This window comes from Schistocerca gregaria, chromosome 1, assembly GCF_023897955.1.
Source record: "Schistocerca gregaria isolate iqSchGreg1 chromosome 1, iqSchGreg1.2, whole genome shotgun sequence".
In the NCBI taxonomy this organism is placed as follows: domain Eukaryota; kingdom Metazoa; phylum Arthropoda; class Insecta; order Orthoptera; family Acrididae; genus Schistocerca; species Schistocerca gregaria.
The window spans coordinates 802,538,051-802,555,429 of NC_064920.1; the positions used below are offsets into that span (position 1 = coordinate 802,538,051).

The following is a 17,379-nucleotide window of genomic DNA, read 5'->3' on the forward strand; positions in this document are numbered from 1 at the left end:
CCCTGCCGTTGCTCAGCCTCCTCTGGCACAGTTATTTCATATCCGGCAACGTGCGACGCAGCCCTATGGGATACGTGCACAGGAGTGCCTCGCTGCGATGTCTATGGCTGGTCTTTGTGTTTTGCGTCACGGTTGGAGCAGATCCCCACCTTGGTTCCTCCGGAGACCCAAACTTGTTTTAGATTTGACTAATTTTAAGAAAGATCGCACACCAGATTTTACACCCCAATCCGTTTTTTAACATTTTAGATATGCATCACGGTTTCACTGTCATGTACACTGATGGCTCCAAACAGGAGAATTTCCTTTGCTGTTCTGTAGTGTTCCCTGATCAAGTTACCCAGATTCGCCTCCCTGCTGAATATACCGTTTTCGCAGCGGATCTCCACTCAACCCTGAAGGCACTGGAGCAGATGAATCGTGTTCGGGGCAATTGATTTCTTCTCTGCTCCGGTTCTCTTAGTGCCTTACAATCACTGCATAACGTGTATCCGACTGAGGCGATGGTCCAGCTGATACATAACCAACTGTACTTGCTCCAACGGCGGGGTACAAAAGTTACCTTCTGCTGGCTGCCTGGTCATGTCGGCATCTGGGGCAATGAACAGGCCGATCGGGCTGCCAAGGAGGCCTGCAGAGAGCAGGATGTGGTCCAGTGTCCTATTCCCTTGCAGTCAGTCACCGCTGACTCCACAGGAAGTGCATGGAGTTGTGGGAGGACGAATGGCTGGCGGTGACGGCCAATAAACTGCGGTTGATTAAGTCAACCACTCGGCCGTGGCGTTCTTCCTGCTGGTTGCTCAGGCGGGAGGAGGTGGCCCTCACACGTCTTCGGATCGGGCACTGTCCTTTCACACATAGCTTTTTATTACGGCGGGAGGATCCACCGTTTTGTGATGCTTGTGGTGTGCACATCTCTGTCTGGCACATTTTAACAGATTGCAATTTATACCGTGATGCACGGGCAGAAGCACAAGTTGATGGGGATCTGCCTTCGGTTTTAGCTAATGATGAGACGTGTGTGTCTAGGGTTTTTAAGTTTTGTGATGTGTCTGGACTCTGGCCTAAAATTTTAGGCTGGAGGTTGTAGTGTATTGCAGGGTGGCTGACTCCTCCCCTTTTTTCCTTGCGGCCAGCCAGCCACTTCCATCTGCTACATTGTTTTAGCTTCCTCTTTCATTTTCTTCCTGTGTTGCCCATGTTTTACTGCTGATGCTCTGCTTCATCCCACGCTTTGGTGTGGGTGAGCACATGTTGTTCAACGATTGTTACCCATGTTTTCTGTTCTGTTTTATATTCCTGTTCTGGGATTTTTCTTGACACCCGTCTCACTAAGTTACTGAACGGGTGCTGAAGACCTTGCTGTCATGCGCCCAAAACCCCTCTACTACTACTACTACTACTACTACTCTGCTATCCAACTATCTGCAGTCTACACTGCCACTCCTGTAAATTGCATTTTTGGTTTTAGAATAATTCCTGTATTCATCATCATTATCATCACCATCGTCTTTGTCTTTGTCATCACTACTTTGCCACTCTATGCTTAATATTTTAGATTGCTGCTGTTCTGTTTTTTAAGTCAGTAATTACAAAGAATATACTCTCACTGATGAATTGTAATCTTTAGTAGTAACTTATTATAACTGATGGAAAATACTGTAATTATTTAAGGCCGTTAATCACACTTTAGGGGTTGCAACTGCTTTTCTGAATAATAACAAAAGTGCTTTTCTGGATATAGAATTCAGTTTAATTAATTTGTTAGTAGAGTATGTCAACAAATTCATATGAATAAGAATAATTGATAAAAATTAAGTGCTTCATTTTTTCTTAAATTACCCATACTGTGCTAAACTTGTGCAATGCTCTTTAAATTATTAAAATTTCATAAACCAAACCTAAAGCTATGCTAACCACAGCAGGTTAAAGTGAACAAAATTTCGCACTTTCTACTGTACTGTATTTCTACAGTATGATATGTCTACACTAAATGAGTGTTGTTACCAGACTGTGGATGACTGTGCAGGGATAAGGAAAAATTAAACTGATTTAATTATAACAACTTCTTTATTAGACATTTATCACAATTACAAGACTCACTCACAGTTAAGAATTATTTCAGGCCTCTGGAAACAGAGTATTTCAGAAGTTAAATTAAAGCAACTGCTTAATTTGATTAATACAATTATCATAAATGGCACAGCATACCACCTTTACCCTTCACCGAAAAAAATTTTGAATGAAGAGATTCCTAATATTCAAAAGGAAAAAAAAACAGTATCCCTTCAAAATAACTAACAGAAGCACATTAGTACAATCTGGTAGAAACACATAAATTACACTGCAGAATGTGCCCATGTTAGAAACTTTGTTTTTACAGAATAAACAGCAGCTTGCTGATATAACACAATTGAAACCACTGAAAATTCTGCAATTTTGGCATTATATACAGAAATTTCTTTCCAGACAAGGTGGTATGCACAGCATAGGATGAGAATTCTTCTGTACAATACATGAGGCAAATGTGACCAACTCATGCATATCTACAGCTACTGTAGCAAAATGGCAGTCTTTTATGGGACAAACATTTAATAAATATTTAAATGAAGATGTGATGAAAATAGAGTGAAGGCTGTCAGTTTTGCTGCAATCTAATTGCAAATGGAAGACTTGTTATTCATGGCTCTAGAGAGGTTCAAATCTTTTCTTCATGTTACAGCAGATAAATTAATAAATATTATTTAGAAAATTATTTGACGTTCAAAACATCATACTTCTTTATTTGTGAAGGTGTGTAATGATGATTGCAAAACTGGCAGGCATGTTTACCATACTGTTTTTTATGATGAGTTAATGATAATTTGTGACATGGAATAGTAGAATATTAGCATAAGTAACAGAAAAGTATCTGACACAAACAACAACATAACACACAAAATACATATCAACATTATTCACATTTATTATTTATATCATTGTAACTACTCAAATCCTCCAATGGCTAATTCAGTCAAGCTCACAATGCAGCAAAGAAATCTAGCTTAGGGGTACAAGATGTAAAATAATAAAACCAATAGCATAAAAGTGGAGGCAATCCTACATTAATGACCAAAATCATAATAAGTTTAAGTCTGACAGTACGTTTTAAGTCTTGCAATACCAAGATTTTCAGTATGAACTACTATAAAATAAACCACCACCACTGCTATGTGGAACAAACCCTATTTCGTGTCATTTACACAAAGCCATTGGAGGAGGTGACTACACTGTGGAAAATGCATTTTAGATCTTCAGATTATGACTACAATATGATCTCAATTGCATTTTCACTTTTCCTCCTTAGCAACACAACATACATACTATACATTCTGAAAATAGTCCATTAATAATTGAAGCTAACCATTGTATGAAGGAGGAACTAGTTTCTTTATGTCAGTCATAAACTGAGCACCAGAGTGATTGATTCAGGTCCCACATGTTTTACTTGAGTAAAATATCACAAATCACGTAAGATAATCAGGCGAGGGTTCGGCAACTGGTTCTGGTGTTGTAAAAAGTGGATTTGGGAATTCAGGAGGATGAGGCAATGGCCCAGCCAGCTTTGGTCGTCGACGGTAAGCTACGAGCCAACACGATACTGCTACTGCCACAGCTACTAATGCAAGGAGAGCAGTTATCACAAGAGCAATTATGAATCCAACCATTGATACACATATGTCTTCAGGTTTCTGTGTCTCTGGTGCTGTAAAATTAAGGAAAATTTTTCTTTTTTAGATAAAGGAAATGATCATTAAATTAATAATAATTTAGTATTAGATATGATTACTGAATGTTGCATTATTTGTAAACATTGATTCATTCATTCATACGACATGTTCCACATCTCTATATGCTTCCACACATAAGTGCACAAAAAACACATAACTATGTTAGCAAACCATAAAATGACAAACTTTCATTAAATAGTGATGAAAATGAAAAAGTTGACAATGTTGCTCAGATTAACCTATCAATTTCAAAGTGGATCTTTTGTACACATTTCCTTTATGTGTTACTTCCTCTCTTCATTTCAATTGCTATGTCAAAGCATATATTAACAATTTAGTGACTATTTTGCTGAAACTATCAATTAACAAACTGAGATATATGAAAAGCACCTGATAACTGCCAGGAATTATCATCACCAGTCACACTTGCCTTATCATTTAATTTTTAAATCTGGCACATTTTCTACAAGTATATGTACCTGTCGAGCCCTTGCTTATCATAATAGTGGTGCATACACTGTAAGTAGCCATTACATATATGTAAAAGCCCATAAATGTTTGTAATATCTACCACACTTTTGCAAGCACTGGAGGAGGGGGATACTGAAAACATGTTCACACCTGAAGACTGAAAGACAACCGAATAATCTATGCAGTGTGAATAGTCCATTTAAATGTGAACTAAAGAAGTGCCAGCCACTACTTTACAGACACCTTCTTCCTATGTTCTAATCGACACCATGCTTTCCTTTTTCCTTGGGAATTTCAATCTTCATACACATCTTGGTCATCTGATGCCTTCCATCCTATCTCTCTAGTTACTGGAGCCACAATAGTTGTCTTGTTTCTATGGAACATATTCACTGTCATAGCTTCTTCTACCAAATTGTTTCTACATATTCCATCCTAAACATGCCACAATTTTTTGTACAACAGTGACCCCAGTGCCAGCAATCTTCTTTTCACTCTGTCCTTAATTCAGCTCACAGACCTTCACATTATATATGGCAATTCTTTTGGTAATAGTTTTGTAAATTATGTAGTGTTCTTTCTCTTACACTGTTCAGCTGTCATGTGTACTTGAATCTTTCTTACTGGTCTACATCTAAATGGATACTTCTCAAATCACATTTAAGTGTCTGGCAGACGGTTGATCAAACCTCCTTCTCAATTCTCTATTATTCCAACCTCATGTAGCACATGGAAAGAACAAACAACTATTTCTTTCTGTACGGGCTCTGAGTTCCCTTACTTTATCGTGGTGATCATTTCTCCCTATGTAGGTCAGTGTCAACAAAACATTTCCACATTTAGAGGAAAAAATTGGTGACTGGGGTTTCATGATAATACAAAATGTGCTGCCCTTCTTTGAACTTTTTTGATGTACTTTGTCAGTCCTATCTGGTAAGGATCTCACACTGCGCAGCAGTGTTCTAAAAAGAGGACAGACAAGTGTAGCATAGGCAGTCTCCTTAGTAGATCTATTACATTTTCTAAGTGTCCTGCCAATAAAACACAGTCTTTGGTTAGCCTTCCCCCAAATTTTCTATGTGTTCCTTCCAGTTTGAGAGGAGGAGGAGGAGGAGATTAGTGTTTAACGTCCCGTCGACAACGAGGTCATTAGAGACGGTTCCAATTTGAGTTGTTCGTAATTGTAATTCCTAGGTCTTGGTGATATGAAACCTACAAATGTTGGAAAAAATGTGGTAATTTTAATGGTAGTTTTTTTAAGCCTGTTAAAGTCACAGTCAGTATATTTCATTCTCTTTTTCCACATACTGTAGAAAAGTTTTTATCTTATTACTTTAAGACCCATAGATGTGTTTTTCTCCCAGTTTACAAACAATCAAATTATGCAATGAAGTAACTTTCACAATAAATTGCTTTTGTTACTTTAAAGAAGATATTTAATGTTCTCAGTTTCTCATTTAGTTCTTTCGGTCCTCACTTTTTTTTTTTTTTTAAATCTGACAGAATGTGTACTGAGATATCTTATTCTTTTATTCATTGTATTAGGCCACATTTAAGACACATTGCATATATGACATGTGCAATATTAATGTGTGGCATGGTGGCCTTCATAATCTTAAAATGGGTACAAACAAACTAAGTTTACCCTTCAGTGACTTTCTAACCCATTCAGTCTCCTCTGTGTATGTTTCACGTAGCTGCATACCACATAACTCCTGACAAAGGTCCATACACTTGAAAATTTGCTTTCAGTTTACTAAGTTTTTGACAGGATATGATTAGTAAATGTTATGCCTATCAATTGTGGACCACTAAATATTTTTCACTTTTTCACAGCAGAGATCTGATAGCTTGAGCTTCTTCTTCCTCACATAATATGCCTTTTGGGTCTAATGAATATTTTTAACTTGTATGACTGTACCCTTCAGCAATTTGCATTATTTTTTTATATGAAATTCTGCAGCTGGATTGTGACAGTCCTTTGTACTGTTATATAGATGCTGACCTCTTCTGTATGATATTTTAGCAACATTACTAATCAAACAGGTGGCATATTAGCAGTATACTTCTGCTTGCATGTTTTAATGAGAAAAGCCATTTGAAGTGACTGATGAAAATTAATTAACAAATATTACTTCTCTCTAAAGTTGTATAAATTGGAGACTTTCTGCTAAGTATGACTTTGAAGCTGGTTTGTATATGACTTTATTGCAAGTGAACATGTATTTCTAATCTTTTGTTTATCACTTTGGGATATGATTATATCTTGGTTCAATGAGTCAGTTATTTTTGCGACACGATTTGAGAGACTGCGATGGATTTTTATCATAGCATATCTCTCAACTAAAGAGCAACATATGAAGACCCTATTCTGAATTGTGTCCACATTCTAGAAAGTACATTATCTGTACCAGATTGAAGAAACAAAGTAGAATTAATAATACTCTTATCACTTGGAAAAACAACACACACACACACACACACACATTTCTTAGGGCCTCAGAATAGTATGAACTTGTTTCTACTCACTTACTATTCATTTAATTCTTATTTTCGAGCTAAGCATACACTCTGAGTCAGTTAATCTTGAACATACAAACTCTCTTAGACTAAGGGAGAGAGACAGAAAACTGGTTAAGATAATATCCAACACTACATAATAAAATAATTGCACATATTATGACTTTAATTACTCACCATCAGTTGAGGCTGTGTATCTTTCCTCCCTTCGTTCGAATGTCAGTATTGCATTGGACTGTATTGTTATCTCTTCTCTGAGCTGCCCTTCATACATTGACTCTGCAATAGCTACATTAGTGTCATTCTCTGGTGCTTCAATTTCTCGTTTCCGTCGGCCAAATGCATTAGTGTCTCTACAATTTACCTTTATACAAGAAATTAAATATTAGTAATGGTGTACTGAAAAGAACACTATAATAAAATATTTGTTGAAAATTACTGCAAATGACAAAAAATTTATCCCTGAAGTATTACAGTAACAAATAAAAATTTGTGACATACCGGCTGACATTTTCCAAAGCAAACTCTGATGTTGCACTGAAATTTGATGTTGTCACTGCTAGGAAATTTGAATGCATTGAAACTAGCCACTAGAGACTTTGTTTCAGCATTGTATTTCCATTCTCCAAATATCGTTGGATCTGTGGCACAGCCATTTTCATCAGTAACCATATATTCATTTTCTACATTGTTTTCAACAGTTTTTGCGATACAGCTTCGTGCAAAACCACCATATATATCTGTAGAGAAAAAAAAATTGTGTCACTATCTTAAACAATTAAATCTTTGTTTGGAATCTAGCTTTATGTTCATCTCATAATTAACTACTAGAGAACTAAATAAAAATCCTACAAATACAAGCCTTTAAAAGTTTTTTTATTTTATTTTTATTTTTTTATTTTTTTTTACGTAATAATACTTACTGGATGGTGTCACCTCCACGTGAAGCTGCAAGTTTTCACCTATTTCAGCTGATCTAATTTCTTGTCCAGCATTGGTAATTATCTTCATTGTACACACAGGTGGTGGCCCTGTGTTTGCTATAGTGCCAGCTGTTGTGAGCATTGATACATTAAATCCTACTGTTACATTCTGCTCACCAGTTTGATACTTGCAAACAATATGATATGCTTGTGCTGTAGACGTTACAAGTTTAGGGTGTTTCTGTAGCACAAGGAGGAAACTTGCTTCTCTCTGAAAAATATTTTTGAAATACAGTTAAGAGCAGCCCAAAGATTGATGAAAATAGCTAGTCGTGAGTAAATAATGAATAATTAGCAAAAATAAATCTAAATGATATTTTGACTCTTTTTTAAAATAATTTTAGGATTAACTATTGAAACTGGTTCAGAAGCTTCTATTCCAAATTGGAGTTATGATCTAGCTCATTCCAACTCTTTAAAGCACAAGAAGGACAAGACAAAATGAGCATACTTACATTGAAATGAATAAGACCACATGTGCCAAAGTTTACTTTAAAAAGTAATGATTGAGGTGCAGAACCAGAAGATGGGGTAATCAATCTGCTGCAACGATCATCTTTGCTATGGCCTTTCACATAGAGAATACCATTAAATGTCTGGTCAGGCAAGCTAAATTCAACTTCAACCCCGTCTGACTTGCAGTTCACAGTGATCTCAGGCTTGGGGAATTCTGTTCTTGGTACACGTGAATCATCTGTAAACATAAATATAACTAATATAAAGAGGAACATGTCATGGCATAGAAGCTGCTAATTTACTAATCAATGGGTGCCTGTAAATATTAAATTCAAGAACATAAAGAAGAAAGACTGGAAGTTTAGGGTTTAAGATGTAAATGATGAGTTCATTAGAGACTGAGCATAACTGTGGAATGGGTAAGGAGAGCAAATTAAGATGGCTATGAAAGATTCAGGCTTTTATTTAAACATCTTTAGGGAAATCACAAAATATGTAAGCCCTCTCCACAGTTTACACAGAATGGGTGGAGGGAAATGAGGAAAGGGTCAGAGAGGACAGGGGGGTGGGGTAGGGAGAAGAAAGGACTTTTGTAGGGTATTAAAGCATTTGGTTATAATCATAAAATGCAACAGAATTTCTGAAATTAATTAAACAAAATGACACTGAAAAATTTTCCCAGGTTCTTAAAATGAAAAGTAAGATAATACTGCTCACATGGAATAGAGTCATAAAGAGTAACTTTTGAGAGAGAGAGAGAGAGAGAGAGAGAGAGAGAGAGAGAGAGAGAGAGAGAGAGAGAGAGAGAGAAAGTAGACTTTTTAAATTCCAGGGACAGACTTTTTAAATTCCAGGGACAGAAACTCTTAAACTCTGGTGAGGCTTCCAGTACTTTAATGCCTTGCTAAAATTGTGAATGCTATGTCATGTTTATAATTGTACAAACTGCATGACTGTGATGAAAAACTGTGCAGCATAAAATGTGTGTATTATTATGAATGACTATGTAGTGAAAGGAATGGAGATGATGAAACTAAATGCCAACATGCGATTAACTTATTTCAAAGAGCATTAATGGGTCTTTTGACTTCATGTCCAGATCTAATAGGTATATTACTATGAATTGTTTTGTTATGGAAGGATTTGGAATTCAACTCCACATAATGGTGTGCAATCTGATGAAGAGCAACTGCACATCGTAATATTCATCCCCTGACCTCACAAATTCTGGCACTGTCAATTTCTTCCATCACAACTTGTTCTGGAGCAATCATTTCCCTAGTCTTCCTAGTCAATATTTACACTTTGGTTCTCCTGGTTGATATTCTGAAGCTTTCATAGAGTATTGGCAAGTCATATCCCAGATGGCCACTCCCCCCCCCTCTCTCTCTTTCTCTTTTTTTATTTTTGTACTAGAATCTTATTTGCCATGGAAATTATCTTTGAGGTAGATCATGCAACTAATCTGAACATCTGATATAAAATTTTTCTTCTAAATATGCTACCTGTATTCACTATTTATTGCATTGTATGTGATGGTTGTTCAGAAAGTAACCTTGTTTAGGCTATAAATAAAATACTGCAATGGTCAAAGCAAATTTATCACACAAATCTTAGGGCTACACCTTTGTATTACTTCTCTATATAACCCACAATATAATCACAATTCGTAGGCGAATTTCCTTTTTATAAAATTCTGCCACTTGAGGTAGCAGCCAACCTGTGGAAACATCTTGAAGTTCTTTGTTGGAATCAAAGCATTTGAAGCCAATATACTTGTCCATGATCACGAAGAGTCAGAAATCACTTGGAGCCAAGCCTGGAATGTAAGGCTGCTGTTCAACAATGCCCAATTTGAACTGACACAAATCAGAGTTTGGGCAAACATTCCCATGCAAATACATGACAGTAGCAACTTGATTTGAATGGATATTCTCACTTTTTGATTGTTCTTCAACATTCGATAAAATTCACAAACAAGATTTCTTTATTGTACCAATGGCTGACCATTTTTTGCATGCTTTTTTGGTTTAGTGGATAAGTTGATATGACCCACACCACTGACTGCTTTTTATGTCTACTTTAGCAAGAGAAACCCACATATTTGCTCTTGTGATGTGGAAGGAGAAGGCCAACTGAACAGAGAGAAAGGAATTTTGCAACTCAATGAGCACAGCAAATCTGGTACTTTTAAAAATTTAGTCACAATCTCAAGCAAAACACACCATTGAGAGTTGAGATATCATGAAATACCCATTTCAATGAATATTTTCATCAATTTTTTTATACCTGTTTGTTGATAACTACATACAGACAGCCAGATTTTTGATGATCATGAACATTTGTACTTCAAATCTTACACAAATGACACTGTTATATGGAAACGAAGGACTGTTACTCACCACGTAAAGGAGGCAGTGTGTTGCAGATAAGGTCCTTTCTGTAAAATAGGAGATACACGCATATTTTCACACAAGCATAATTCACACATACACGGCCAGTGTCTACGGATACTGGAGGCCAGCTACTGCAGTGCCTAGAGACAGTGGTCATGTGTGTGTGAGTTGTATGAAAATGTATGTGTGTTTTCTATTTTGGAAGCAGGACATTGCCCAAAAGCTTAATATTTTAGCAGTCTTTCTCATTGTGTCTGTCTGCAACTCAGCACCTTCTTTATGTGATGAGTAACACTCTATCCTTTCTATATTATAGTATAATTTGTGTAAGAATTGAAGGACAAATGTAGCCTGACTATGTGTGTGTGCGTTGTGCTTTGTGAAAATGGGTGTGTGTGTGTTTCCTGTTTTGGAAGAAGGACCTTGTTCAAACACTTAATATTTTAGCATCTTTTTTGTTGTGCCTGCATGAGACTCAGCACCTTCTCTTTGTGGTAAGTAGCAATCTATCCTTTCCACATAGTCGTTATTTCATACAGGACTTTCCATTATCTGACACACAACACCTATGGTCATCACATGCCATCCATATTACAGTATATATTTCCTGAGGGAAGTGGACAGCTTGGATATTGTTTGTCACGAGAAACTAAATTACAAAATGGATTTTACATTCGGTGAGATTTTAAATTGCAATGCTCATTTTGACTGCTACTGTAGGCACGGATTTCTAATTTTCATGGCCGTAAGCACAGCTCCGACTGTATAAGTTAGTGTAATGATTGTTCCATTGCCTCCTGCTTCTTCCCACACTACATGAAATGGGCATTACTTTCCAGATAGCTCTAATATTTTTTGTCATTTAGGAATGCGTTCCTTATCTTGTCTTTTCCATAGCACCTTTTAACAGCTCTAAGAAATCTCACCTTAATATCCTGGACTCTTGAAATTTTGCTTTTCTTAGGTGTCTAAGTTCAGATTCGATAGTAATAAAACTGGACAAGTTAGTGTGTCGAAGTTTATCCCTGTTCGTCTATTGTCTTGTTGTTCAGAAATTTTTGTATTGTTTCACTTATCTGACTGACATTAGTGATTTTGTCATGGTCCAGTATCTCTATCACAATTTAAATTGTATCCATGAAATCTGAAGTCTGATTCTTGTTCCACCATCTTAATTTCAAAAAGACTGACAAATTTTGTCAAGTGAGTTGGAGCAACAAAAATTTGAACACCATCCAGGTGACTTAGTAGCTCTCTGCCAGAAAATCCTACTCCTACAACAAAAAGGTAGAAGCCACATGTTTCCTGGTCATCACATGCTGAAAGTCGCTGATGCCTTAAAATTTGGCTTTCTGACTAAGGGGGAAAAATCCTGACAGAGAATGAGAGGTTCTCCAAGGAAAAGAGAAGCAACTGAAAGACATGACAACAAATAAGTTGCCTGGTCCAGATGGAATCCCAGCTCAATTTTTACAGAGAACACTCTACAGCACTGGCCCCTTACCCAGCTTGCATTTATCATGTATCTCACACTCAGTGGAAAGTCCCAAGTGGCTGGAAAAAAATGTAGGTGGCTTCCATACATCAGAAAGGTGCGAGATTGTATCTGCAAAATTACAGACCAATATCCTTAACATCAGTTTACTGCAGAAACTCTCGAACATACTCTCAGTTCTAATACAATAAATTTCCTTGGGATGGAAAATCATCTTCCACAAATCAGCACAGCTTTCAAAAGAATCGCCCGTGAGAAACTCAGCAAACCATGGATGAAGGTAACATACAGATTCCATGTTCCCAGATTTCTGAAAAGTGTTTCACACAGTGTCTTACTACAGACTGTTAATGGAGGTAAAATTATAGGGAATCCCCAGATATGTGAGTGGCTTGAAGAAATCTTAAGTAATAGAATCCATTATTTTGTCCTTGATAGTGAGTGTTCATGAGACAAGGATATTGTTGGGAGTGTGATAGGACCACTCTTATTTTCTACACAAGGTGGTCCAAAACAGTTTTAAAAGCTTTTAAGTGTTGCAGGGCAGGCTGTGCGGAGAAACAAATGTTATGAAAAAAATTCAAAAGGTTGCACTGTTTCAGATTTAAGTAGTGTTCAATTTAGTCAGTCAGGTCACTGTGCATGCAAATTCAAGCATGTCACAAGATGCAATTAGTACAGTTACTCTCATAATATAGACAACAGCGACAGGGAATGCTCAGCCTTTGGCTTGGATTCGATCCTTACTATGGCCCCTTGTCCAATTTTTGTATCACTTTCTTGTTTGGTTTTAGGACACCAAATGAAGAACATGTTTGGCAACACTATCATTGGTGGGGTGCTTGAATTTGCATGCACAACGGCCTGAATGGCTAACTTTGATGCTAATTTACTTCAGAACAGTGCAATTTACTGAATTTTGTCCTTAACAGTCATTTCTCGGCAACAACCCATGCTGCAACACCATTACAAACTTTTCAGACTCATCCTGGCCACCTTGCATACATAAGTTCTGACAGACAGGTGAGCAACAATCTGCAGCTGTTTGCTGATTACACTGGTGTAGAGAAATGTGTCATTGTTGAGTGATAAGACGATTTAGACAATATTTCTAGTTGGTGTAATGAATGGCAGCTTGTTCTAAATGTAGATAAATGAAAGTTAATGTGGATAAGTAGTAAAAACAGTCCTATAAGGTGCAAATATAGCATTAGTAGTATGCTGCTTGACACAGTCATGTTGATTAAATATCCAGGTGAAATATTGGAAAGCAATATAAAATGGACTGAGCACAGAAGAACAGTAGTAAGGAAGACAAATAGTTGACTTAGATTTTTCGGAAGAATTTTAGGTAACTGTTGTTCATCTGTAATGGAGACCACACACAGAGTAATAGTGACCCATTCTTGAATACTGCTTGAGTGTTTAGGATCCGGACGGATTAAAGGAAGACATCAAAGCAATTCAGTAGTGCACTGCTAGATTAGTTACTGATAGGTTTGATCAACACGTATGAATTATAGAGATACTTCGTGAACTCAAAAGGGAATTTCTTGAGGGAAAATGACATTCTTTTTGTAAAACACTGTTGAGAAAATTTAGAGAACCAGCCTTTGAAGCTTACTGCAGGACAATTCTACAGCCACCAATGTACATTTTTTGTAAGGCTACAAACATAAGATAACAGAAATTAGGGCTCATATATGGAGGCATATAGACAGCCATCATCCCCTTGCTCAACTTGCAATTGGAACTGGAAAGGAAATGACTAGTAAAGATAAAGATGCAAACCATCATGCACTATGTGAAGTATGTCAGTAGCCGCAGGTGTATAAATTGGGGTATTTTGGAGAACATGTATCTCACCCACGTAATTACTCATAGTATGAAAAGAAGTGTGAGCATGAGATGTCAGGTAGAATAGATGACACAAAATTTAATTAACCTGTAAAATTAAGTACTTACTGCAAGCAATTTCAGGGTTTCCAGACCATCCAGGATGGCACACACATACTGCCTGGTGGTTACTTGCACTGCAGTATGCATCCACTCCACACTGTTTAGTTAGACATGGATTCTCACAAGTCTTGGTTTCCTGATTACAGTACATCTCATCGGCACAATCATCATCATCATTACATTCTGGAGATTTGTCTGTTAAAAACAAGATAAAATTGAAAACTAAACTTCATGATATAGCATTGTTTAAACATTTTTAAAGAATTTTTTCTGTACTGAGATCTTTAAAGAATGTGTGAGCATTCTCTTCTTGTAGTATATAATAACAATGTTAAATATTGCAGGACACAAATTGAACTGATGATAAAAAGTTATGCAAAGATGCCCCCCCCCCCCCCAGAAATAAATAAATAAATAAAATAAAATATATTTACCTTTTACACAATATCCCTTCTCATCCAAATGATAACCCACTTGGACTGGACAGACACAACGACCACGTTCATCTATGATCATACCTTTCTCCAGTGCACAAACACATTGACCCTTTTCATCAATTTTGAATCCTTGTTGTGCAACACAACGAATACATGTGTCACTGTCATCTAAGCCATAACCAGGTGGACAAACACAGTTGCCCTTTTCATCCAGAACTTGACCCTTCCCAACTGGACACGTTCGAGCTACACAGACAAACACTTGAGTAAAATTCACTGTGAGAGTTACATTATACGCATATGTATATGTTACAAGTTTTTTCGTATGGAGCTAATAAAATTTGGAGGTGAGCACCTAGTAATTATTAAAAAAGAAAGGCAACATTATACTGCATACTAGCTAATATACTTAATATGTATGTACCATGAAACAAGGATGTATCTTCATTCTCAGAGTTCCTGCATGTAGACAAAGTCAAGTTTTCTAGAAGGAACAACATAAAAATAGATGTTTTATTTATAGGGTGCACAATAGGCCTACTGTCTACTTCACTTATGATTCTGCAAGACCCCTAGGTGATTATAAAAAGATAAATATGTATGAAAATAATCATTCTTCGGTCTCATTTCACTATCTAAAGATCATCACAAAACTAAAACTTTAGCAATTCGGATACCACATTTAACATCAAAGTTCCCTTAAAGATTTTCCACGATCTTGCAGATAAGGGTATTTGTACAGAGTAATATGTCAAATATTTTAAAAGTAAGGGCAATATTTGCAGCATACAAAACCAATTATCTGTCATTTTACCGGTATTTCCTGCTTTTGTTGAACCTACACATGTCAAGAGTGTTCAATCACTTCTCTTCCAAAAGTTCCATTTAGAAATGGAGAACCAGTTGCACAAAAGAATATTCTCAGGTAAGAAACAGTACTTGTTACACACAGAGCTAGTTCTGAATGTTGCTGATAGCATGAAGAAAATAAATAAATAAAAGCCCTGTTGGCATACGTTTTAAATAAATGCACTGAAATCAACCCATCATTTCAAACTCTTACAACTTTCTTCATGCAGCCTTTGCCAGTATTGTTAACACTACTTGCAGTTTGGAACAGATGAGTGTGTACAACATTTCACAGTGTTTCAGACTATTACTCTTACTGTTTCTCCAGTATGACACTGGGTAATGCTCTCTACAAGATGGCATTCATTTCTACACCCTTTCATGTCTACTTGACCATCACTGTACCTCAAATTGAAATGAGGCTCATCACAAAAGACAATTTTTTATCAGGTGGCATATCACTGGTGTACAGATCAGACCATTCTAGTTGCATATTGATTTGACATCAAAAGTATCTTGTATAAACAAAATTATGCACATCATCCTCATTGCAGCAGAAAACAGTATGGGTAAAAACAGCACAAATGGCATACTGCTCCAACAACAATGTTTGAGATGTAGCTAAGCAGTATACCACTGCAGATGAAGCATATTTCAACACATGCTAAAGTGACTGAGACTGAGAGACTGAGACAGAGAGACTTATAAATAGCTCCAACCCCACAATTTAAATCACTGTTTTGGAATTGCTACCTTCAGTTATCAGACAAATGCTCAAACTGGTAATCCCCTTCAAAATATAAGTTTACTGACCAAAATATTAGCCACCCCTCTAAAAGAGCATATTAGTCACTTTGGAGGCCTGTAGATGGTATAGAAAAGTTACCAGGCAGTCACGTGAGCCTCTATCCGTGACATAAGTCACAACAGTAAAGTGGTGTGTATATGCCAGTTGGTTATATGCAATTAGTGCACCAGCAGTAAGGTGGTATCATGTTTGGATATGCCCATGAGCACACCATGAATAACATTGCCCTATTGGTGGACTGTCCAACATATTTTCAAGCAATAGTGTACCACTAGCAGTCACGTAACCATTCCTGTAAAAAGTCAACAAGACCTGGAGAAGAGTGTCACACCTTGTCAATGACAACTGGTTTCAAACCAACTGTCAGTGAATGCAGGTCCATCACAACTAGTTTATGAGTTATATTTGAAATTGGGCAACTTGCAAAGGGATCTGTTTCTTAGCATCATAGAGGTGCATGTCTTCAATACGCCACAAAATACAGAAATGAGGAATTGGCAGACCATAAGTGTGGAGTCCAATGAGGCATGATTTTGCCTCTTAACAAATGATGAAGGGCATCGAGTGTACCAAAGGCCCACCGAAGCATTGAACTCTACAAGGAGTAATTAAGGCTGGAGGTGGTTCTGTATGATCTTGAGGATGTTTTTTGTACAGTGACTTGGGCCCACTCTTTCAGATTACCACAAACATGAACCAGGCTGTTTATTTCAATATTATTTGTGGCCAAGTGTTGCTCTTCCTTCCACATCTCTATAATCTGCATGCTGTGGACACTCCTGTCTTCCTAGCTGACAACAATTGTGTTCACAGGGCTGCGTTCTTACATATTTGGTACTCTATTGCACATTGACTGGCCCAGTAAATCAGCTAATCTTGTTCCCATATAAAATATTGGGGACTATTTGGAAGTGGTGGGTGAAACATAGCAATCAAATTCATCTCCACAGTTTGGTAACTCTTTGGGACCTAATCATTAATGAGTGGTTTCGGCTGGATGTGACATAACTAAAGGAACTTGCACACTGTCTTCCTAGCTGACTACATTCTTGTTCTATATGAGTGCTACAAAGTTCACATTCATACTCTTGTTCTGTACATTATATCATGTAGATGCCGTAACCTGTTCCCAATGTACCACAAATTTCATTTACATAATTTGTATGTGGTGGTGTCATTATTACAAACTGCAGTGGGTATTAGTAAAACTGCCAATAAAAATGTAACAGTAAGTG

The 17,379-nt window shown here is 37.0% G+C and overlaps 1 protein-coding gene across 1 annotated transcript in view; it reads right to left on the reverse strand.

The window, feature by feature from the left end:
* Positions 1 to 2,051: 2,051 nt before the first annotated feature.
* The window catches only part of LOC126270278 (uncharacterized), a 589,946-nt gene continuing 574,618 nt past the window's right edge, over positions 2,052 to 17,379 (reverse strand). Inside the window, exons 212-218 of the mRNA XM_049974059.1 lie at positions 14,485 to 14,733; positions 14,057 to 14,245; positions 8,200 to 8,438; positions 7,685 to 7,955; positions 7,263 to 7,501; positions 6,939 to 7,125; positions 2,052 to 3,745 (exon numbers count right to left, since the gene is read on the reverse strand). Of these exons, the coding sequence (XP_049830016.1) occupies positions 3,507 to 3,745; positions 6,939 to 7,125; positions 7,263 to 7,501; positions 7,685 to 7,955; positions 8,200 to 8,438; positions 14,057 to 14,245; positions 14,485 to 14,733 (1,613 nt within the window). The 3' untranslated portion in view covers positions 2,052 to 3,506. The remainder of the gene's footprint in view (positions 3,746 to 6,938; positions 7,126 to 7,262; positions 7,502 to 7,684; positions 7,956 to 8,199; positions 8,439 to 14,056; positions 14,246 to 14,484; positions 14,734 to 17,379) is intronic.